Source organism: Mustela erminea, chromosome 18 (genome assembly GCF_009829155.1).
Source record: "Mustela erminea isolate mMusErm1 chromosome 18, mMusErm1.Pri, whole genome shotgun sequence".
NCBI classification, from domain to species: domain Eukaryota; kingdom Metazoa; phylum Chordata; class Mammalia; order Carnivora; family Mustelidae; genus Mustela; species Mustela erminea.
The window spans coordinates 57130342-57153694 of record NC_045631.1 but is presented as its reverse complement, the minus strand read 5'-3'; the positions used below and the strand labels follow the sequence as shown (position 1 = coordinate 57153694).

At 58.4% G+C, this 23353-nt stretch overlaps 2 protein-coding genes across 2 annotated transcripts; one reads left to right on the top strand and one right to left on the bottom strand.

Annotated features, from left to right (window-relative positions):
• Positions 1–1832: 1832 nt before the first annotated feature.
• PRCD (photoreceptor disc component) lies at positions 1833–12965 on the bottom strand. The gene is made up of 6 exons (XM_032321592.1): positions 10563–12965; positions 10190–10258; positions 8006–8086; positions 7528–7620; positions 4088–5959; positions 1833–3101 (listed from the first exon to the last, which is right to left on the bottom strand). Exons 1-3 carry the CDS (start codon positions 10634–10636, stop codon positions 8065–8067), a joined length of 165 nt encoding a protein of 54 aa, XP_032177483.1. The 5' UTR covers positions 10637–12965; the 3' UTR covers positions 1833–3101; positions 4088–5959; positions 7528–7620; positions 8006–8064.
• Positions 12931–22481, top strand: CYGB (cytoglobin). Its single transcript, XM_032321591.1, has 4 exons — positions 12931–13373; positions 18073–18304; positions 18601–18764; positions 21152–22481. Exons 1-4 carry the CDS (start codon positions 13231–13233, stop codon positions 21183–21185), a joined length of 573 nt encoding a protein of 190 aa, XP_032177482.1. The 5' UTR covers positions 12931–13230; the 3' UTR covers positions 21186–22481.
• Positions 22482–23353: the final 872 nt, after the last annotated feature.

Genomic DNA, 23353 nt, shown 5'->3' with positions numbered 1-23353 from the left:
GTGCCACATCCTTTTCTTTTCATTATAATTCTCTGAAAGAACGGGTCATGGCAAAATAAAAGGAATGAGCTGACATGTGCACATCCCCTTTCTGAAAACACAAAAGCTACTGTCTATTAAGTGTTTGCTCTGGGCCAGGCTCTGCTCGAAGCACTTCCTTTTTAAAAAAAAAAAAAACGATGTATTGAGGCCAGACTAGCATACAAAAAGCTGTAGGCGCTTAACGCCTCAGACTTGATGGGTCTGGTTCTCCAATGTGCCCTCTTACGATCACGCCTTCACCGCCTTCCCCTTTTGCAACAAAAGGAGCCAAAGGACAGGAAGGTGAATGTGATCAGTGAGTGGGAGCCTTGAGATCGGACAGTCCAGCCTCAAAGCTTCTGATCCCCGCGGCTGTGCGGAGTTTCCCGGAAGAACACAGTATGACAATGGGACACATTCTGCTTCACGCCAGTGATCTGAATTCAGCCAGCTAGAAAGTTCAGCATAAAAGCACAGAGGGTTTTTTTTTTTTTCCACCCTGGGATTTCTCAGGACCATGACAGAGTGCCACCAATGGTGTTCAGCGGAAACCTGGGCACGTGGACCACACGACCTGTAACCTCCTGGAGGAGAATTATGACAAGGCGTACTCCATTCCCTCAGAAGAGGCGACCCTGGCACCGCAGTGGTTGTTTCCTGTGTTTGCCAAGAGCACACCCATCCCCTGCCTGCTCAGCAGAGCTGTTGCCTCTCGTAAAATTATTGCTTCCTGGGTTCTTAAAAAAATAAATGAATATGAAGTACGTGCAATATCCTGTTGACCTCTTCCGCTCATTTCGGGACATATCTCTCCCTCCCCAGGAGTCCTGCCTTCTCCAAGGCTGCCCAGCCTGTCCTTATTTTTGTTGTTCCCTTTGCCTTGAAATCTCCTTCCCCGCACCCTCTCCTCTGCTAAGCAAATTCCAACTCCTGTGTCAACACCTCCTCGCCAAGTCTCACCTGAGAAGCTGCTGCGGTCCCGAGCTCTCCTCGGGGTGGTCTGCCGCAGGCTGGCATAACACAGGCTCCGCACCCAGGCGGGCTCGGAGCGTGGTCCCAGCCCTGCTGATTCTAACTGAGTCACCCTTCGAGAACCGCTGCCCCTCCGTCTGAGCCTCTTTGCTCACGAGGACATTAAGAACAGTGCACGCGCAGCACCTCCATGGGCCAGGGGGGAGGGGCCCTTGTTATCTGAGCACACTTCTTAGGATACTCAGTCTTAACGATTATTTGTTTTCACATCTGGCTTTTATTTTGTTTTGTTTTTAAACTCTTTAAGTCATTTTAAACTCTTTAAGTCGCTTTATTGAGGTATAATTTACATACATACAATAAAATGCATGCATTTAAAATGTACGATTCAATAGTCCCATCAGTGACACACCATATAACCACAAGCCCAGTCAGGATTTAGAACATCTCCAGCACCGGGAAGGGCCCCTTCCTGCTTATTTCACAGCCCTGGCCCCAGGCAACCGCTGATCTGCTTTCTGCCACTCCAGATTAGTTCCTCCTGTTCTAGAATCTCCTATGAATGGATTCACATGGTAGGTGCTCTTTGGGGTCTGGCTTCTTTCAGGGCTGCGTGCTGTGACTCACTTGGTGACCCATTTCTTTTTTATTGCTGAGTAGTATTCCATCGTGTGAATGCACTGCCTCCTTTTCTTTCTTTCTTTCTTTTTCTTTTTAAGATTTTATTTATTTATTTATTTGGCAGAGAGATCACAAGTAGGCAGAGAGGCAGGCGCTTGGAGGGGGAGCAGACTTCCTGCTGAGCAGGGAGCCTGATGCAGGGCTCGATCCCAGGACCCTGAGATCATGACCTGAGCTGAAGGCAGAGGCTTAACCCGCTGAGCCCCCAGGCGCCCTGACACTGCCTCCTTTTTGATCCATTCGCCTGTTGGTGGATATTTCCGGTTTGGAGATATTATTAATATCTGTTTCCAGTTTGGAGATATTATTAAAAACACTGCTGTGAACTTCTCTGTACAAGTCTTCTTGTGGACCGACGGGTTCATTCCTCTTGGATAACTTCCTAAGAAACTGCCAAACTGGCTTCCCAGCAATGCGTTAGCACAGGGGCATGGTTGTTCACCAACACCTGTTGTGGTCGGTCTTTTAGCCATGCCATTGAGTGGTTGTGGTTTTAATTTGCATTTCCTTGATGACTTATGATATTGTGTATCTTTTTATGTGTTTATTAGCCATATGTATACTTTCTTACAAAGTATCTATTAAAACCCTCTCCCCCTTTTTGTCTGGCTGTCTTCTTATTGAGTTGTAAAAGTTCTTTATATATGCTGGACACAGGTCCTTTCTCAGACCTTTGCTTGGCAAATATTTTCTTCCAGGTTTTCCAAGAATTTTGATAAAGTCCAATTTATCTGTTTTTCTTTTATGGTTAGTGCTTTTTGTATACTCTCAAAAGCACTTTTCTTTCTCCTTTGGATCACTTTCATAGTGTCTGTTTTGGGGATCCCATGGGTCTGTGTGGATATCCTTAGGAACAGCACACTGCCCTGAGCTCTGACCTTGTCTCCTCACTGGAACAGGACCACTGCTGTCTGCTGGGGTTCCCTGCCCCACGCCACAGGCAGGGACCTGTGTGAGGCAGACTTGAGGCAGCCATGGGGTCACCATCCCGTGTGGCACCCGCTGCCAAGTACTGGTTGCTTCTACTTTGCTGGGTTTTCTAGTTCTTTGTGGCAGGAAGTCTCACCCTATTTCTGCACCCAAGGGACCTGGCACATGGGCTCCATCCACACTTGCCGAGGGAGCCAGTCATCGTCAGCACCTCCAAACACGGTCCATCGTCGCCTGTCTGGACTGGGGGAATTGGGAAATGGTCCATCCCCTTCATCTGAACAGACCGTTCTTCTGAGAGTAGTCGGGGGTCCCTCTCAGGCTCAGCACCAGCCCACCCGGGGTCCGTACTGCTTGTTAAGAGGGGAGATAAGGTGCAGAGAAGGAAAGGTCAAGTGACTAGGCTCGGCCAGGCTCCTCCTGTTGTCCTCACTGGCGCGTCAGGCACTGTCCCTTTCGTCACCGTCTGGGTGTGTATGTCACAGCGATAGGCGGGTCTTAAATAAATGACCAAGGAAGAAACGAAATCATTCCTTTGAACGTTCCGTGGGCCCGGCTTCTGCAAATAGCATTACACGTGTGTGTGCCCGTGCGTGTGCAAGCAGGTGTGTGCATTCGCACAGACACAGGACAGGCCATTCCTATCCAGCCTCAGGTGCCACAATGTATCAGGAAATCTTTTTTTTTTTTTTTTAATTTTCTCAGCGCCCTCTCATCTTAATCCCCACTAGGGGGCATGTGTAGCCCACAGAGAGGGTCCGTTGTCCTTAGGTACAAGGATTGGTTTCCAGCTGAAGTCCCCGGGTCCCTCTTGAAGCCATCTCCTTCACACCCTGCACCCGCCCCCTGTAAAAACAAACAACAAAGCCTTCCTCCTCAACCTCCCCGCTCTCCTGCTGGGCTGCTGGCTGCCCTCCTACCCCCAGGGCTCTGCCCCTGGTTGAAGGAGGCTGCTAGCAGAACACCAGTGACAATGAGTGACAAGTTCCATGACCTTGTCATCGCAGCTAGGGGCCACTGCTTCCTCCCTGAGGGGTGTGACACGCTCCCCTCAGTCGGCAACCCAGGACCACCCTTTCAGGGCCCAGAGTCAAATCCAGCCTGGAATGATGCATTCCTGCAGAGGGAGCGCGGGAATGTCACGGGGCGGGCTCCACAGCTCTCATTCTCAGTGCCCTGGTGGGCAGGTCATACCCAGAATGTCCTCAAGCCCCAGCGGGAGATTCGAGTCCTCTGTGCTCCAACACCTCCCCAGGCCTTGGCATCACATTGCCCAGGGCGCGCTTTCTGGCTTCACTACTCGCTGTCAGTGACCTTGAGCAAGCTCCACAAACTTCACTTTCCTTATTGGGTAAATGAGGATGACAACAGTCCCTGCCCCATAAATGAGACAATGTGTATAAATAAAGCACTTGGCACAGCGCCTAGCACAGAAGTGTTTGAGACACATTAACCATTATTAATATTAGTATCATCATCTTACTGTAAACCTTGGCCATTTCTCTTCTTTCGAGGCTCACGAAGAAGCATGACTTCCCTCTAGCTCAAGGTCTTGGGTTTCTTCCTAACTGAGGTCCTGTAAAGGGTCCCTAGGAAACCGTGGGACCAGTCCCGGTGCCATCGCGCCTGCTTCATCTTGAACTAGGGCCTCTGCTGGGCGCCCTTGCCCACGACCCTCCTGCACAACCGCGTGTTTGGGTTTGGGATGGGCAGGGCTCTCCCTGTGGCAGCATCTGTCCCCTAGGGTGACACAGGACATCAGTGGCTCATAGAGCTGCTGTGTCTGCTTCTCCTGCTCCCCACACCCTCCTCCACCACCTCATTAGCTCTCCAGTCATGCTCCAATCTCCAGGAGAGACTGGCAGCAGCCACAGAAGTAGCAGACAGCAGCACCTCCCTGCTCCTGGCTGCCGCCCCTGGCCACCCTGCAGCTCAGAGCAGCCTTTCCCCTGTCACTCAGGCTCCGACTGGCAGAGAGATTAGCATTCAGAGGGAGAATGGAAAAACATCAAGGCCATCACCTCCTGTCTTCCTTAGGAGCTAAGATACATGCACGGAAGCAGAGCCAGTGGGAGGGGGGGTGTCCAGGCCAGGCCTCCCCCTGGAGGTTAGGACAGGGCTCCAGGCACACAGAGGCAGCAGCGATGCTCCCTGGTCCTGACTGCCTGGTTGCTGGGTCTTCCCAGGTGCCCCAGGGCTGGGCTGGGCTTGGCTCTGGCTTGTTTCAGAACTGCCCATCGCCCTGCTGTTGCGTTTGTGGAAAGACAGGGCAGGAAGGGCCACGGGGCAAGGAGGCGAAGCACTAGCTGCTCTGAACCCACCATTGTTGGCAAAGTGACCTGTTGTTCTGTACTTAACACTGCCTCCCGGGCTCAGATATATGGAAGGCTTGCTGAGCACTTCAGACACGTTATCTAATTTATCTCTGACGACCACTCAGAGACAGGTTTACCATAATCCTGCTCGTAGGAGAAACCCCAGGTTGGGGACGTTCAGTAACCCATCCAAGGCCACAGAACTGGGAAGTGATGGTGGAGTCTGGACTCCTATCTGGTGCTCTGAGCCCGGACTCCTCACTCTCAGATTCTGCGTTGTTATTTCATGAGAGGCAGGACCGCCCCCCCCCGCCCCGCCCCCGGGGCCAGGGGAGCCCCAGCTCTCAGTCTCTGAGCTGCCTCTCTGGTTGCCCTTAATCCCTTCTGTCTGCCAAGCCCCTGGGCTTTCCTGCTCCCATTCCCAAGCAGCAGCTCTTTCCAAGGAAATAGGGCTGGGGCGGGGGGCGGGGGAGGATGGGAGGAGGCAGCCTCTTGGGGACACTGGGTCCACCCCCTGCGACAGTGGGCTGAGGCAGGAGCACTTGGGGCCCAGCATGGGCTGAGGGTGGCCACTTCCTGCAGCAGGAGAGGGGCTGCAAATGTGCACGTTGTGCAGAGAGCCCAGGGGTGGGAGAGCCCCGGGGAATAAGAGGGAGCGTGGGCTAGGTGTGTGGGGAAGGTGTAAACACAATCTGCTCCCACCGAAGCCAGCCGCTCCCTGGGGGAGGGGGCCCCTCCCGCCCAGCCCACATGGCACCCCAGCTGCCAGGGTCCAGGCAGCCGCCAAGGCCAGCCAACACACTCCCCGCCCCCATCCCCCGTCCCCTCGCCTTCCCTCCCTTCATCTGGGACGGATGCCTGGAGGAGCCACCGGCCCCTGAGCGGGTTCCTGGAACAGAGCTGCGAAGGGGTGTCGCTTTGTGGAGGTGTGTCTGGGCCGCCAGCCAGCCCCTGTCCTGCCAGGTGACCTTGGCCTGACAATTCCTCAGACTCGTGCAAGGAGACAGGCCACCTGGAAACGGCAGAGTGCAGAGCCGAGGCTGAAGTGACAGGAACATGGCAAAGAGATTAGAGAATGAATACACAGGTCGGGCTCGGGGACACAGACTGGGGCCCCGAGAACGGTGTCCTCTGGCCCTCAGCCTGACAGCCCTGTCACCAGGAAAGCCACTGCCTGCCTCGCAGCAGAAAGACGGGCTGACAGGAGCTGAGACGGGGGTCACGAACTCTTGGCCTGGGTCAAGTGGGCAGTGGGGCTCTGCCAGGGACTCCAGCCCAGAGCTCCTTGCCTGGTGAGACCCTTCCCCTGCCTCTGCCCCACCCTACTTCTAGAGGCTTCCACAGCCCTGCCAGGCTCCCTGCAGAATCAACAGCCCCTCCCCCAGGGCTTCCGTGTGGGTCCCCACAGTCTATGGCATCTCACCCTTTCCTCCCCTCCTTCATCTGTGGAGTCACAGGGCGGCAGCAAAGGGACTGCTGTCTAGAGAACTCCTCATCTCCTGCCTCCCATTGGCAGGGGCCAGCCAGGCGGAGACTTCCCCGCCTGTCAGCCCGCCTGGGGGCTGGATGGTGAGGAAGGGGGGGGTGCACGTGCAGGAGGGGGCGGCGGGGGGTGCTGCTTTGCAAGATGAATGGCTTCCAGACAGTCGGGAGCAGCTGCCTGCAGGTCTGTGCCTGGATCCCAGGGAGCAGAAGCGGAAATCTGCTTTGATCTCTGCTCCGGGTCAGGCAGGATGGCGAAGAGAGAAATGGCAGAGCCGCTGGGGGCAAAGGAGGCCGCTGCGGTGCTGAGCAGTCAGCGGACTGACAAAAACAAGTGTCATGCTTTTTCCCTTCCCACACGCTACTGCCCCTTTGGAACCCGCGCACGCATGCACACGCGCGCGCCCAGAAGACGCGCTCAGAGCCCAGGCTGGGAGAAGCTTTGCTCCAGCTGCAGGCAGACATGTCACAGATCCAACGGGCACTTCTTGCTGATGATCTAGCCAAGCGGCCCGGGACAGGGAGAGTGCTGGGGACCCAGGAGAGGCAAGGACCACAGGAAGCGCGTGCCACTCTGGGACACTGATGCCACACAGCCTTGGTCCGCAAGTTTTGGGGCTGCCAGGCCAGGGGAACCCCTTTTTTTCACAGAGCAGCTGCCAACTGCCGTGGGTTTCCAGAGACGACTAGGTGCTGGTGGTTAAGAGCGTGGGGCAGCTCTGCAGCGTCCGTGAGAGGCTCGGGAAGGTGGGGTCCCCCATTAACGAGCTAGATGACACCGGACAAATTTGTTAGCTTCTCTGTGTTTCCTCATTTCCAAAATGTGGATAATAATATGCCCAGGTTCCTTGGGTTATTTCAAGGATGAGGTTAAGGAATGAGTGAGAAGCCCTATCAACGGTCCCTTAACTCCCGACCTGCTCCTCATCTAGCCTGGGCTGCTGGGGTGCCCCAGAGTAGACCCCACCGAGTCCCTCTCTGGGCCTGCCCCCAGACGATCCTCAAGACCTCAAACAAAGGCAGCCCGTCCCAAGGCAATGAGCGTCTCTGCCCCTCCTGCCGGCCACCAGCGCCAGGGGACAAAATGAGGACAAGCAGGTCCAGGACCTCAAGGGGAGGGGTCTACCTTCTCGATGGCTGCTTTTTCCCATTCTCCAGCGTGCTGCTGCTCCTTCCACCACAGCATCCTTTGTAGGTGGGGGGCCAGCCGGGACTTGAGCTGAAACAGAAAACCAGACCAAATTAGCACTTCCTCCCATGCCAAGGCAGAAGCTTGCATTCCAGAATGGGTATTCCAGAGCTCCTCCTCTCCCTTAGAAGTCCACTGGGACTGCCCTCATGGCCCCAGCATGACCACTGCCTCATCTCCTAGCTTAGAAAATGCCGTTGAGATCACACATCATTCCCTTAAAACTGGCCCTTGCCCTGTGGCTGGGACCATGACAGGCTCAAGGTAGGAGCTGAGAAGAGTCCACGCTCCCCCTTATGACCGAGGAGCAAAGAGCTGCAGGTGGTCTGTTCCCACACGGCCAGGCCTTGCACAGTCTTCCTCCCTGGGCCCCAGCCTAGCCCTCTCACCTCCAAGCCTCGAAACCTGGCCCTACCTGTCTCTGCCGGTTGATGTCGGTCCCTGGGGCCGAGCTCCTCCTGAAGAAGTGAGAACTTACTTCAGAGACTCTTTCTCCCTAAACAGAAAAGAACGGGAGTCAGAGGATTGAGGGGGGTGTCCTTCCCATGCGTCCAGACTTCCACTCCCTTCTGCCCCAGGCCTAGCGAGTCACCCCACTATGGAAGAGGGGTAGCAGCGGCTGGGAAAGCAGCTGGAATTTGTGACCAGGTGATCGGAGAGCAGAAATTTCACCCAGGCTGGCCCTTGAAGGCTGGAGATGTTAGGCGTTAGGTCCTGAGGAATTGACAGGAAACTGTTTCCTTCTGGCTTAACCACACAAGGCCAGGCCTGATGGTTCAGATTCAGCTCTCTCCTCCTGAGAATGGGTCCGGGCCCATTTCATGTGGCTCAGACAGACTGCCTGAAGTCAGGGACCTGTCTGTCCCCATCGGCCACAAATCGGAGGGATGACCTTGAGCAAGTAACTTGTGCCTCCCAGTCCCTCAGTTTCCTCCACCATTCACGAGAGATAGAAATGTTTGTCTTGCCAACCCTCTGGGACTGTTATAACCCCCAAATGAGTTAATACATGGGACACCTCAGGGAATGACTAGAACACTGACCAAGAACCAGAGGAGCGCAGGAGAACAGCCAGCCTTTATTAAACAGCTGCTTTGTGCCAAGTGGTTTATGATGATCTGTATTTGAACCTCAGAAACAATGCCACGCCATACTGTTATCAATCTCAGTTTATATATAAATTAAAAAGTCGCTTTCTCCGAGTTTCAGTCAGTAAGGGAAGTCATGACGTGGACTCTGGCTATACACTCCCAGACCCAAACTCAGCCTGGAGGACCAGTCTCCAGTGGCCAGAAAGTTAACCCTTCCCTAGGCTGAAACCATGTGGCCTTCACAAGGGATGAAGTTTTGGGAACTTCTGAAATGTTCCTTCCATGGGTGAACAGGGTCCTGCTCTGTGAGGCCCGGGGCTCACCATTTCGCCTAGGTCAGCCGATTTCACCTTGGGCGCTCTGTGACCATCTCAGCTGGCCTAGATGCCAAGGAAGGGCATCGAAGAAATGCCCGTTTCTGGCACGTGCCCGGGGCTGCCCAGTGGGTCTTCTGACATTCAGAGCCTGGAGGAATCCCAGCACCAAGGAGGAGTTAGGCACTGCACACAGAGACTCCCATTCTCATGGCTTGCCAGTCTCCGTGTGGCTGAGGGCCACCGCAGGCGCGTCCCACACCCCAAGACGGAGACACTGGGGTGCCCCGGCAGGCAGGTGTGCTGAATGGCTCAGGCTTCTGAGCCCTATGGGGAGACTCCCTCCAGCCAGGGGCCCGGAGCCCGAGGGCATCATGTTCTTTGTTTCACTAGGAGTGAGCGAAGGCTAGAAGAATTTGCAGGAGAGAATCTTGTCCTCTCTCTTGCACGAGGTGGACCCACGGGCACAACAGAACGTGCCAAATAGTATCTTCTTAATAAATATTCGTCGATGTTTCCTTGTTTTGTTGGGCACAGGAGCCCTGATCATCAAAAGGCCCTGGTCACCCAGGGAAGGAACATTCCAGAAGTTCCCAAAACTTCACCCCTTGTAAAGGCCACATGGCTTCAGCCTAGGGAAGAGTTAACTTTCTGGCCACTGGAGACAGCGTCCTGCCCGCAGGAGCTGCCCAGCCAATGGCACTCCGTGCTGATGATGTCATGGTCCTCCTGCGCCTCCTATTGGGCGCCGGACAGCGAATCGGGCTCGGGTCTCGGGCAGAGGAGCCGCCGAGGCTGAGCGGGGGCAGCGGGAGAGGGGGAAGGGAAGGCGAGCCGAGCCAGCGGAGCTGCTTCTGCCCCATCCCTCTCTCCAGTCCCCCTGCGCCTTCCGATAGGACCCTGGGGACAACCCCGCATTCGGACAAACAAGACAGAGCAGCTGTGGTCCAGAGGACAGGCTGGGGGCTCCCACTGCCAACTGGAGAAAACGTTCAGCCTGCCCACCAGGCACACAGGGAGCAGGGTGGCTGGGGCGAGGGGCCAGCCTCCAGCGTGCACACACACACACTCACACACTCACACACTCACGTACACCCCCTCCCCGCCCCCCAGGCACGGACGGGGACGGGAGAGCGGCAGCTTCTTCCTTGGACACACCCTCCCTCCTCCACCCCTGACTCTCTTCTGCCTTACCTGCCCGAGGACTGGAGGTCTGTTTCCGAGCTGCTGCCCATTACTGCCCCGTCTGCTCCGCTGGGCTCTCTGTGGGCGGGAGGACCAGGCAAGAGGAGCTGTGGGCAGCGCCCAGGCCCAGAACCCTCTCTGCTGCAGGACCCAGCCACTCTGGCCTGGGGAAGCTGGGGAGCTTCAGCCAGAGTTTTTGAAGAGCTGCGAACTCCCCCTGCTCTGAGTGAAAGCCTCTCAGGGACTCCCTGCAAATCTGCACCCCATCCTCCACCGCCCTCCCAGAAGGTCCAGGTAGCCTGGGGCCCAACTTCAGCTTGGCTCTCGCCCCACAGTAGTTTCTACCCACCCACCCACCCAAGTCCACTGCCCAGTTTCTCACGGTTGGACCCGGTTGGCGAATCGGCGGCGCCAGAGCATGGCCAAGGTGCTGAGCACGAAAAGAGTGGTGCACATGACTCAGCTGCCCCATCCCCTCCCCGACAGGGTCCGCAGAAGAAGGCCAAGATGGCCCTGTCACCTTCCGCGAGCCACTGCCGTCTGTCCTGAGGTTCCTGCTGGCCCTGGATTAGGAGGCTCAAGCTGCTTAGTGGGGTCAGCAGACCCGACCTTGCACAGACTGATTAACCTCGCTGGGACCAGGTTGTCGCCCATGGTGGCAGGGTAAATCAAGCTTTCCCTTCGGGATGTCAATGTGACAGACCTGGGTCGGACCCTCAAGGGACTTCTAGTTTTAACACACGCCCTGGCCAGTTACATAAATGACCACAATGGAGAGACGTAGGTGATGGAGGGCAGAGCCCTTGGTGCGCTACAAGCCTTAGGGAACGCCCAGTTGGAAGAAGAGCTGGGAGCACCGAAATTGGGAGGGGCTCAAGAAAGGTTGAGCCCCCCTGGCTGGCAGATTCTTCTGGGGGCTGCAGACATGAAAGCATCGGGCATGTTCCGGCAACTGGAAGTTGAGTGTCAGCAGAACAATGATGTCATGGGAAGGCATCGGGAGGGGAGGAAGGGAGAAGAATATTAGATGATGAAGCCAGAAAGACAAGGAAGGCCAGGGATTGAAGGGCTGGCTAAGCCGTTCAGTTGTCCCCTCTGGACAATTCTCTCCAACTGTTCCTGATGACCAACCCTCCTCCTTAAACGACTGATCTTCAGTGTGCATCGTGAAATAGTATATGCATCCGCTTAGACATTATATACTATACAACGGGGCAAATATAGTCCTGCACCACGAACACACAGAAGACTTGCAACGGATGAGAGTAAGCAGACATAAGATTTCTCCTGCTTGATTTTCTGGTGGAAACCTTCTGGGCAGGTGCTTGGAAGGGCACCACACTGGCGTCGGGCATCCTATCAGAGTGCTTCAGGGAGGTGGCCAGGTGCAGAGGACTCTGTCCTGGCCCAGGCAGCCTGGGGAGCAGAGATGGGTCTGAGCATTCATCCTCTTCCAACCCTTTCCAAAACCCACAGAAGGCACTAGATTCTCCTTCCCTCAAATGAGATGGAGGCAGAGTCAAGGGGACCCCTGCCCAGGATTCCAGGGAGGTATGTGAACCCTGAGCATCAGGGAGGGCCAGAGCTGGGGCTCCACCGGGGCTCTCTACTCAGAAATATGATTTTAACATACCTACACCAGCGCTCAAGAGAAGAGCCAACCTCTTCTAATACTTGCAGTGGGACAAAGTCTTGAGAAGGGCGGGGTCACCAGGGAGTGTTAGGGAAAACTGGGCCCTGGCCTCCTGCTGGGGCTGGGCATCAGAGGTGGGACCTGGCTCCCAACAGCTTATTTGCAGGGTGGGGACCCGCCGGCTCCCAGGCCCAGCCGCGGCCTCCTGTCCTGTGGTGCTCCCACCTCGCAGAACAGGACCACCGGAATGAGAATTCGTCTCCTCCATTCGCGAAATCAGCGCCTAGTCGCAGCTTTGGCACCTAAGCTGTCTCCAGGGTCTGGGCCTCCCCAAGATTACTTGACACCTTCCCCACAGTACCTCCCTGCCCAGCCGGCTACCCCTCCTGTGGACTTCCCTCCACCAGGGCCGGGATTCGGGGGTAGCGCCTGTTTTTTGCCTGCCTCTGTCATTCATAAGCCACCCAGGGGCCTTTCTTCCGACGCCATGCGCACGTACCGCGGCGGGGGTGGGGTGGGGGGGGGTGCTGGCCGGAAGGAAAGGGGGCGCAGGCCTGGGCGCTGAAGTTCGACAGCCGTCCCCCATCACCGCAGTAGGGGATTCCAACACGGAACTGGAGCAGGGAGGCGACCCCAGTCCCAAACCCTCCAGAGCCTGGGGTCCGGGGCTCCGGGAGTGGCGCCGCGGCCCCCAGTGGCTGGCTTGGGAGAAGCCGGGAGGGAGCGTGTGCTCAGCTGGGACCCCCGCGCCGCCGGAGGTTCTGCGTCCGCCCCCTCGGGCGGACGGCCACGACGCAAACGCCTGGGATTGTTTGACTTTGAGTCAGTTCCCCGCCGCGTGAAGGGAGCACACACGCACACAGCCCGACACCGCCCGCAGCGTGAGCCGCGACACTGGCCCCCCGGCCGCGCCCGCCCGGGCGCACTCCTGTGCGGCCCGCGCAGCCCAGCGCCGCGTGACCGCCCCCTCCCCTCCGAGGCTCCCCAGCACTCCCACCACACCTACGCCCCAGCCCCGCCCGGCGGTCAAGGTCCGCGGTGGCCTGGCGGGCGCGATCCGCGTCTCCCCCACCCCGCCCAGCCTTCACCTTGCCGGAACTGGCTCACCGACGCGGGGTTTGGGGTTTGGAGCGGCTTTATTTTTTTTCACATTTTTCCAGCAGACCACATCCCCGCCCCCCGCTCGCGGTCCCCCGCCCCCCGCACATATACCCTGCACACACACTCACACACACACACACACACACACACACACACACAAACCCGGCGCGCAGAGACAGACACGCTCCCTCCCTCCGGCGCGCTCTACCCCTCGCTCGCCAGCCCGCCCGCCCGCCGCGCACGCAGCCGGCCCCGGCTCCCCGCGCCCCGCGCCCCGCTGCCTCCGAGCGAAGCCGGGCTGGGCTTGGAGCTGCTCATGGAGAAAGTGCCGGGCGAGATGGAGATTGAGCGCAGGGAGCGGAGCGAGGAGCTGTCCGAGGCGGAGAGGAAGGCGGTGCAGGCTACGTGGGCCCGGCTGTATGCCAACTGTGAGGACGTGGGGGTGGCCATCCTGGTGAGGTAGGTGTCACTCCGGCCCGGCCGAGCCGGGGGCGGGAGGGCGGCAGCGGCTCCGGGCAGGGGCGGGTTCGGCCCGGGTCCGAGCTCCGGCGCCACCTCTCCAGCTGAAATTGGGGCCGGGCCTGCCCCGGTGCAGGCAGTGTGGGGCGCCTTGGGATGGGCGAAGCTCTGGCTGAGCAACCGGTTCTGGGTCTGGGCCGGGGGGCTAGGAACTAAAGAGCCAGACGCAGAAGGAGGACACCCTGGTCCCCCTCCTCTCCCCGGCCTCAGAACTCCTGGCTCGGCCAGGCATGCCTTCCTCACCAGCGACCCCAACCACCCAGCCCAGCTGCGCCCGCACACATTTCAATTTGTGTGCTTCAACTGGGGACTCCCCATTTTAGAGGCGGGAAAACTGAGGCTCCACCAAGAAGGGGGAGAAAGAGGAGCAGACCCCGTCCAGCTCAGCCCCTTTCTGTGTTCAAAGCCTCTCGGAAGGACGGAGCAAAGGGGCAGAGAATAGAGGTCAGAAGGAGCAGGCCACTAGGCACCGGCTCTCCCAGCTGGCCCCTTCCTGCCCCTGGGGAGTGGGCGGGCAGGGAGCTCCCAGGTGAGGCACAGGTGAGTGGAGAAGGGATGGTCCCTAGGGTACAACGCCTGCTGAGCTGAGGAGGGAAAGGGAGAAGGGGCAGGAGTCAGGGCTCCACCCTGGAATCACCCCTTAAAGAGGAAAGGCCATGTGTCTTGGGCTCAGGTTCCTCAGTTACCTCAGGTACCACAACCCCCCAAAGTAACTTATTTGCACACCACATGCTGATGGACACATACCTTTGCTCTAGAGTTAATGTCCCCAACCCCCACAAGCTAGTAAGGGACTACAGCACATAATGACGCTCTCTTCCCACACATGTGGGTCCCTGGGGCCCCAGACTCACACACTCACCCTCAACCCGCTGTCAGCCGCAGAAGGAAGCAGCCAGATTGCGGACACAGCAGCCTTATTCTTTGGAGATGGGGCGAGCCCTTGCTTGTGGAAGGGAGAGCTGAAATGCATGCCTGTCTCCCAGTCCTGGCCCCTGGCTCCGGCTTCTCTGTCTCCCTGATTCTCTCTCCCTTCCGCCTCCCCCCAAACCGAGGACCAGCCGAGCTCCATATCCATATCCCCCGATTCCAACTTGGAAACAGATTTTGGAGGAAAAAGAGCAAGAAGTACTCTTGAGTTGGAGTAGGATTCCTGGGCAGCCCCGAGACCCAGAAACATGGGTGGGTGGGTGGGGGCAATGGTGGGGAGGTTAAGAGAGAGTTTCAGATCCTGAAGCCATCAGACATTCTGAGACACAGACCTGCAAGTGGGACCACCCACACAAGCTCACGGTCGTGGAGTCCCAGATGCGCTGGCCCGCAGCCCCGGAGGGCGGCTCTCAGCCGTGTGTGTCGGCACACGCGAGACCACCAAGCCTCAGGATGTACCCCCGGTGCACACACATGGGTCACCAAGAGGAAAGGAGGCGGCATCCTTCAGGCCTTGGAGATCTGCTGTCCCAACACCAACATGCTACCATTTGCCAGGGAGGACGGGGAGGGGACGTGTCCAAGATCCGGCTCCTGGGGCCCGTCCAGCCTCGCCAGGAATGAGGGGTGCAGAGGAAGGAACGGAAGACGGCCAGGGCTGTTTCTGGGGTCTGACATCTTGACAAGATCTTTCTCTGTGCCCCTGCAGTTCCCCATTCCTGACACTCAGGGAGGCTGGGGTTGGGCAGGTGGCAGGGGCCCTTTCCCCATGTGCTCGGTGCTCAGTGAGAGGGCCATGGTTAACCCGAGAAGGCCTGAGACAGTGATTAGCTCTGGCTTGCCGGTCAGCCCAGGCCACACTCCACCTGACTCACCTCTGTGTTGACGGATGGGAGCCCCTCGCTGGCTCAGCTCCTCCCTGCCAGATCCAAGCCCCACCAGCCTAGCCCTCCTGGGTCTCTTCTTGCCCCCCCCCCCAAGCTGCCAGGTTGTTGCAGGGGCGGGGTGTGCAGGCTTGGTTAAAAAGGGGGAAAGGAAAAGCTTCTCAGGTGTCCCAAAGGCCCCTCCCCAGATCCTGCCCTCCTCAGTCCTGGCCCACAAGCACAGGCCCCCGTGAGAGCCTGAAACACTAGTTCCCTGGCCCATTGCTCTTTGGGTCCTCCTCCCACTGGGCTAAGACCAGCTGCACCTCCCGCCCCAGCTCTACCCCAGGAGCCAGGCAGCCGGTGGTAGTGGAGAAGCCGTCTTCCAGTCTGAACCAGACCCCACACCTGCACTCCAACCGAGAGGGAACACCCCTGCTCCGGGAAGCCTCTCTCCTCTGGGTTGTAACTCTGCCGCCTTCCCCCCTCACACTCAGAGGAGCCTATTTCAGGCTCTGCTGGAAGCCCAGATGCCTCTGGGAGTGGAGAAACCCCCCAAGACTGGCTGCTGAGGCTTCTCCCCGGCAGGCAGCACAGGCCTGGACCGGGAGGGTCAAGAGTGTCCGTGGAGGGGCCAGGGACAGAGGCCCAGCATGAAGGAGCAGAGCACAGGGCATAGCCGTGGGGCTCCCTGGGACTGTCACTCCTCAGGACCATCACCTGGCCCCGGGGTGTTGGGGCAGGAGACTCCCTGGGTCCCTGGCCCCCCATCTCCCCGTCCCTACGAGGCAGGATGGGGCAAGTAGAGTCTCTTCTTCCTGACCCCGCTTCGCTGGGCAACCTTGGCTATCAATTCCTAAAACAGAACTTGGGGATAAAAACAGTGCCAGCCTCAGGAGGCTCTTGCAGGATTAATGAGACAATCTAGTAAGTGCTCAGTAAGTCTCCTCATCAGTAGAGCAGAGACAATGCCTGCTTGGTCGTGGCAGTTAAATGAAGGAGCCGGTGGAGATGTTTTGCACGCAGCGACACACCGGGCGAACAGCGATCATTATTTTTATGGCAATGTGAAATGCCCAGAGCCCAAGATACTCATCTAAGTCCAGATTGGGTTTTTCACATTTGTCCTTCATACAGTGCCTCTCCAGAAAAATCCAATGTATTTTCAGGCTCGTTGCCTCATTTGTCCTCACCATCGTATCTGTGAACTATCGAGCGGGAGGAACTCCTCTCACACTTGAGCAGACAGGGGATGTGAAGTGGTTTGCCCAAGGTCGCCCTTGGTCTCCACATGGACCATGTCTCGGTCACTCCCTCCCTGCCAGCTGCAGCTGTGTCACCGGGAGGGTCAGCCCCGGCCAGATGCTCTTTCTACAGCTGTCCCAGCTCTCTGGCCAAAGGGCTGATTTGGTACATTATCAGCTTTCTCTGATCACAAAGGGGGACACTTCGGAGCTGTGACACCACCTGACAAAACAGGCTGTCCCGAGACATTCCGGACACGTCCTGGAGTTCTGACCCAGTCTCTCCGCGGGTACCTCCCCCAATAGCCAGCTCTGTCAGGGAGAGGGAGTGCAAAGGTCAGCCTCCTCAACGTCATCCTGCAGACCACAGGGCCCTGGGCGGAGATGCTGGGTCAGAGGATGTGTGAGAGCCACACCCTGCCCTTGGGTGGTAGGACCCAGTCCAACAGGCAGAAAGGGAAGCATCGGTAAAAGGTGGCAGGGGAACCCCTCCTGGCCTTAAGGGGAAAGCCATCTCCTGGGAGGCAAGTTCAACCTGAGAAAGAGTGAGGAAGACATCCCTCACACGGTGCATTAAGAAAGGCTGGCCGGCCCAAAGGGTGTTTTACCAGCAGTGAATGGACTGGGCAGGAAGAAGGTGGCTGAGTTGGGACAGTTTGTAGGAAGCCTGGAATCCCAGGTTAAGGATTTTTACCTTGGCCGGTAGGCAGTGGGGAGCCACTGAATGTTTTTGAACATGAGAGTAACCTAGTGAGAGTAATACCTGGAGGGAAATTAGACAATCTCAGGTAAGCTGGAGAGGGGCAGAGGAGCTAAAAAGACCTGGGGTCTGCCCCGGAATGGGCACAGGCTTCTTGGAGAAGCAAGATGTGGAGATGTGAAGTAATAGGAGCGTAAGACCAGTCTGTAGTTCTGATTAAGTCAGCCGGTCAATACGTGCCCAACGGGCTAAGGAGGGAGCACGGCGTGAGGAGGAAGCAGAGCTGGCAGGACGACTGAGTTGCATATCTTCCCTCACGCGTGCTGGGTGACCTGAGCTAGGTCACTCGGGCTTTACTTTGTTTGCAGAGAGGCTCTAACCTGACTGTGATGAAGTCTGGCATTTATTGAGCACCCCGTGTTCACACTGTGCAGAGGACCCCACTCCCCGTGCCTCAGTTCGTCCCCACAGCAAGCTGGGGACAACGATGCCCGTTGCTTAGAGGAGGACACTGAGCCTCAGAGAAGTCAAGTCCCTTGCCCAAGGTGACACTGGCCTGAGATTCCAGAACTAGAGCTCTTACCCTCTCTGCTGGGACTACAGCAGGCCTTGAAGGGTGTGTAGGATTTGGAAATGAGGCCAGAGCAAGAAAGGCAGAGGCCTGGGAGACACAGCTGACAGTGTGCAAGCCTGGAAGACGGAAATGGGCAGGACCCGGCGGTGGGGGGGCGGCTGCCTGTAAGCCAGCTGGGCCACAGAGAGGGTCTGCGTCTGAGGGACAGCTACCCACGGTGGTGGAAACAGTTAAGGGGTCCTGCCCCTCCTACCCCACACCCCCATCATCCTGGCCATCTCGGGGTGGGGCCACGGCGGCCCCCGCTTCAGCAACCCCTCCCCGCCAGGTTCTTTGTGAACTTCCCGTCGGCCAAGCAATACTTCAGCCAATTCAAGCACATGACCGAGCCCCTGGAGATGGAGCGGAGCCCCCAGCTGCGGAAACACGCCTGCCGGGTCATGGGGGCCCTCAACACTGTGGTGGAAAACCTACACGACCCCGAGAAGGTATCGTCTGTGCTCGCCCTTGTGGGCAAAGCCCACGCCCTCAAGCACAAGGTGGAGCCCGTGTACTTCAAGGTACGTGGCTGGGTGAGCGTGGCCAGTCCACCACCCACCCCGCTCCGCTCGGGGAGCCCCTGGGACAACAGCGGTGACCACCAGACGGCCCAGCCTCCTCCCACAGCGTGGTGGTGACGGGGAGGGGCGCAGGATGGGGTCTCCGTGGTGCCTGGTCCCCCAAGCCGCCGGGCTGTCATGTCATCAATGATCCCCTTGGCCAGACTCTGGGTGGAAGGGGTGCTGGGGTCCTGGGGCTTTCGGGGGTGACACAGGGTACCCAGGCGTTTACTTTTCCCTCCTCTCTTTGCTCCCAGATCCTCTCTGGGGTGATTCTCGAGGTGATCGCGGAGGAATTTGCCAATGACTTCCCAGCAGAGACGCAGAGAGCCTGGGCCAAGCTGCGCGGCCTCATCTACAGTCACGTGACCGCTGCCTACAAGGAAGTGGGCTGGGTACAGCAGGTCCCCAACACTACCACGTGAGGAGGGGTGAGGGTGGGCCGGGTGGCTTCCCTGCCGTGTCTCCCCCTGCCCGCTCATCTCCGGTCTCTCCTGGGGCGCAGGAACATTTCCGGGAGGCTGGGTCTGGGGTCTGACACATTGACAAGCAGGCACGATGGGCAAGGGCCAGGCCCCTCCTATGGGTGGCAGTGAGCCCTGAACAAATTCTCCTTCTCTAGGACAAGAGAGCTCTCAAAGCCCTCAAGGCCGAGACCACCCAGGGCTGGGAGGTTCTAAAAGGTTCTGCCGGGAAGGCTAGCTCATCGGGCCGGAGGCCGGCCAGGCTAAGGCCGGCCATTTCCTCCCTGGGTACCAATCACAGGGGGCCGTTCCTCATCTCGTGCTGGCCAGTGCTCCGTCCTGCCTCTGCCTCAGTAGGGCCGGAGCCAGGAGAGTCACGAGGTTGTGTGCACACGGACACACGTGCCCGGGCCCATGAGGGGCCTGTGTGGGTACCACGACCACACACACCGTCAGCGGGGTCTACTTCTCAGCTGACCCTGGAGGCCAGGTTCCCGGGGCTGGGGTGAGGGCCGGGGAGATGGGCTCGAGGAGGGTGGCCGGCCTCAGGGACTCCCGCTGACTCGGAGCATGAGGGGAGGGCCGGCCCCAGACATGGTGGCTGGGAACACTCAGGCCTGCCTGGGCCCCCAAGGGGCAGGCGGCTCTGGGAGCTCAATGGAGGGGCGGAGGCAGAGGCGCGTAGGCGGGAATGGGAAGCAGGGGTCAGCCAGCGGCTCAGGACACGCGTTGTAGAGAAACATTCCCAGCAGTTTCCCATGGAAAAGGCGCGTCTCCTCCCTGGGCTCCAAGCTGGCCCACAGAGCCTGCCGGGACCTCCTGCTCGCAAGGCCTCCAGGCCCAGCTCTGGAGGAGGTCCCTTGAGGGTGACCTTGCGAGGCCCAACCTCCAGGCCTTCCTGCTGCTGACCACACCGGCTCCAGCTTGCTCTGGCTCCCTTCCCCCACCGCGGCACCACCCCAGGAGAGTAGAAACCTCGGGAACTTCTGGCTGCAGCCAGGCAGTGACTCCAGATGTGCACAGCTGGGTCCTGGCCGGCCCCAGATCCCCGGGTGGACGGCAAGCAGGCCGAAGATCTTTACCAGCCACAGAAGATGCTGGCAGAGCCCGGAGAGCTGGCGGAAGCAGACAGAGGGGCCAGGGAGGGTCAGTGGGGGGAAGGGGCTTGCCCTCCCACGCCTCTCCCCAGGCCGGCTCAGCTCTGGCTGCCAGAGATGAGTTTGTTTACAGCCAGGAGACAAGACTTCCTGCTTCTAGAGAAAAGGGCTTTTTTACAGGGGCCTAGAGGGACTGGAGAGGGAGAAGGAGAGAGAGCTGGCCAGCACTAGTCCCAGTGAATCAGAAACACATGGACAGCGTTTCCCGACACGAAGCCCTGTCCCCTCCCCTGTCTTGCCCCAGCTGGACCCCTGGGACTTACATCTCACCAAATCCCAAACATTAAGAAACCACCAGAATCTCAGTCTGCCCATTTCTGCTCCTCGAGGAGTGAATGGAGGGGCTACAGTGGGGCCTGGCTGGAACCCTGCATCCATCCGGGCCTGGGCACCTCGAATTTGGTTTCCCCCCATCTGCCCCAGCCATGAAGTCCTGGGGATTATCCCCTCGTCCCTTCGCACACTCAGCCCCCACCCCGGTCTCCTGAGGGCACGCGTGTGGGCCCCAAGAAGGCGTGTCTCCCTGGGCCCAGGGCCTACAGACCCAAACTCCTGCCAAGGTCCAAATGGGTTCAGATGGTGGGAGGGAGTTTCAGAACAGAGTTCTAGAAGGCCTCCGTCCAGCTTCTCTTATCAGGGAAGCAGTGGCGGGCCAGATGCTGCTGTTTATTGAACTGCTGCTTAAGAGTTTATGTGCATTTTTCTTGTGGTTTGGGGAGTCGGGAGGTGGGGGGGCACGGTGGTGAGTGCAAAGAGGCTGGTGTGCAGAGGATGCCTGTGGGTGACAAGAAGGGCACTCAGACAAACAAGCAGACAGGGAGGAGACGGGTCTCGGAATTCGTAGAAAAAGAGCTGACTTTTGAAAGGTTCTTTGCAGTTTGTGAAAAGCAAACTCGGTTGCCTGCGGGAAACTCCGATCCCGCAGAGTCAGGCCAAACAGACGTTATTCACAGGTTGGAGAGAAAAATCTGGGGTTCAGGTGGGCCCCTTGATTTGTCTGAGGTCACGCAGCGAGATCCTGGCCAAAGGGGGCCGGAACTTGGGTCTGGTGGGCTGCTTTGGCTGCAGCTGGGTGGGTCTCCCGGCAGATCGTGCCCTGCCTTGCCGTCATCCCCTGACCCCCACGTTCCCTGGCCCCACTCCGTGCCCCTGGTAACCTCTTAACTCCATCTCTATCTCGTCCACAGCCCACCGGCCACGCTGCCCTCTTCGGGGCCATAGGACCCCCCTCTCCTCCCCCCTCCCAGGAAGCACCTTGAGCAGAAGGCCGAGTTCTGAAGACCCTCCTTGACCCTCCATTTCTGGGTGCCAAGGAAGCTGGAGGAAACCCTGACTCGTCTTCCCAGAAAGAGGCAGCCTCTGCTGTGGCCACCGTCGCCACTGGAGCGGCCGGCAGGTGGCGCTGGCGGCCTGTCTGCTGACCCCAGCTCAGGGGCCTGTGGGGGTGGGGACGCTTCCTCCTTCAAGAGCTGGGCCCACTCTTCTTAGCTTTTGTACTCTCTGTCAGAGACCTAGCTGAGCAGCTGGCAGGAGTCCGGGGCAGGTGTGAGTCTCTCCAGGAGTAAGCCAGCCCCATTTCTATCTGCCCAACCAGCATGCAGGTCCCCACATCACTATCTAGAGCATCACGCACACTCATCAACCATACAGATATATTCTATATACAATCTATATATAAATATATATATATATACATACATATCTATACTGTGTATCTACGGGGCCCAGAGGCACACGGTTGGTTGTGCCCATCTGCGTGGGGGGCAGGGAGGGGTCCTGGTCATGCTTCTGGGCAGAGGACGGAATCTTCTGGCTGAGATGGGGCTCCCACCTCAGCACAGAGAGGATCTACACCTGTGGCCAGGGTGGCGGGGGACCCAAGGGCCTGGGTGGGCAGGGTGGGGGGAGGGGTGGACCCAGCTTGCCCGCAGAGTCCAGCCCATTCTCTGACCGGCTCTGCACATTCCTGCTTTCCACTTCCAGGTAAAAAGGATCTGGCCTTCCCCGCCCCTCCCGCCAAAAGGATGTGGCTCCCTGACTTGCTCCAGCATGGGCAAGGGCGGACAGAGGGGCCAGCCCTGTGGGACAGGAGGACCGCACTGGGGGAGGGGCCGTGGTACAGAAACCCTGAATGCCAGCCCCATCTGCCTTTGCTGCTAGGAGCCCAGCGGGAGTGGGGCTCCACGCGGCTGTCAGCCATGACCCGCCAGATGCCTCCCTCCCATCCTGGAGCTCTGTGGGCCGAAGGCCCAGGGCCTTCCGTCCCTGACCCCGGGCTGCTGGTTAGCAGTCGGGTCCTGTCCACCCATCTGGGTCAGAGTTGCTGGGGACCCCGTCCCCCGTGTGTGCCCCTTGGTCACGTGTGCCATCCTCAAGGATTTCTGGCTACTGTGGCTTCTGTGCCTGTGTCCCCTCCTGTCCCATCCTCGTGCAGCCATGCGTGTAACTGCCTGTCCTTTTGTAGTTTCTGATGTTTGTAACCAGACCCACCGTGTCATTAAACAGACTCGCTCTGGCCGCGTCCGCGCCACTGGCTCTGTCTTTTCCTGCCAGCTGCCACTCGCCTCTGCCTCCCCCGCTCAGCTCAGGGCTCAGGCCTGTTCTTGAGAGCCACCCAAGGGCCCCCTCGCCTGTGCCTCAGCCACGGCCGGCGGTGGCTCCTTGGAGCTGGGGCTTACAAGTGGAGCAGACGCCCTGACCCGGGTAGTCGGAAGCCCGGGCTGGAGACCAGAAGCAGGGCTGTGGAGGGCCGAGAAGGGTGTTTGTGCTGTTTTTAAAATCGAGGGGCTTCCACTGTTTTGTCCTGGAAGTCTCCTCCCTGGGGAGCACAGGATAAGTCCGGGAGGAATCCGGGAGAGATGTTCAGGAAAATGCGAGACAGTCAAGGATTGCTCACCCCCTTACCCCTCTCCCCTTCCACCCCTCTGCTAGACATGAGCACTGGGTATCCCACACGGGGAAGGGGGTGGGGAGCTCCCGGAAGTGTCTGGCAGAGGAGGTTTGAGAAAGGAAGTCTGTTTACATATACCACCTTAAACTTCTAGCACCTTCCCTGAGCTCTCAGCTCCCAGACCCCCTTCCCAAGCCCTGGATCCCACACCCCACAGCCTCAGGCCAGCCTGCCCCACCCCCACGCACAATGGAGGCAACAGCCAGAGCAACAGCTCCCTAAGGAGGGACCAGGAGGTCTCTACCCCCGGGTGGGCTGCAGGAGAAGCAGGAAGCAGCCTCCGAGCTTGGGAGGGCTCCCGGCTGCCTAGGAAGATTCAGCTGACATGCAGGATGAGTCTTGTCTCTCAGACCGTGAACTCTTTGAATGCACTGTACACCTTCGTCTCCAGGGCCTGGCACAGCCGAGGTGCTCAAAAGAAATCCAAAGAATGAATGAA

Bases quoted from the DNA above. Each gene is read 5' to 3' on its own strand.
- PRCD (XM_032321592.1), bottom strand. From the start codon at position 10,636: ATGTGCACCACTCTTTTCGTGCTCAGCACCTTGGCCATGCTCTGGCGC. The intron at 10,259-10,562 runs GTGAGAAACTGG...TCCCGCCCACAG, and splicing joins TTCGCCAACCGGGTCCAACC to AGAGCCCAGCGGAGCAGACG. The intron at 8,087-10,189 runs GTAAGGCAGAAG...TTTTCTGTTTAG, and splicing joins GACCTCCAGTCCTCGGGCAG to GGAGAAAGAGTCTCTGAAGT.
- CYGB (XM_032321591.1), top strand. From the start codon at position 13,231: ATGGAGAAAGTGCCGGGCGAGATGGAGATTGAGCGCAGGGAGCGGAGC. The intron at 18,305-18,600 runs GTACGTGGCTGG...CTTTGCTCCCAG, and splicing joins TGGAGCCCGTGTACTTCAAG to ATCCTCTCTGGGGTGATTCT. The intron at 18,765-21,151 runs GTGAGGAGGGGT...TCTCGTCCACAG, and splicing joins CAGGTCCCCAACACTACCAC to CCCACCGGCCACGCTGCCCT.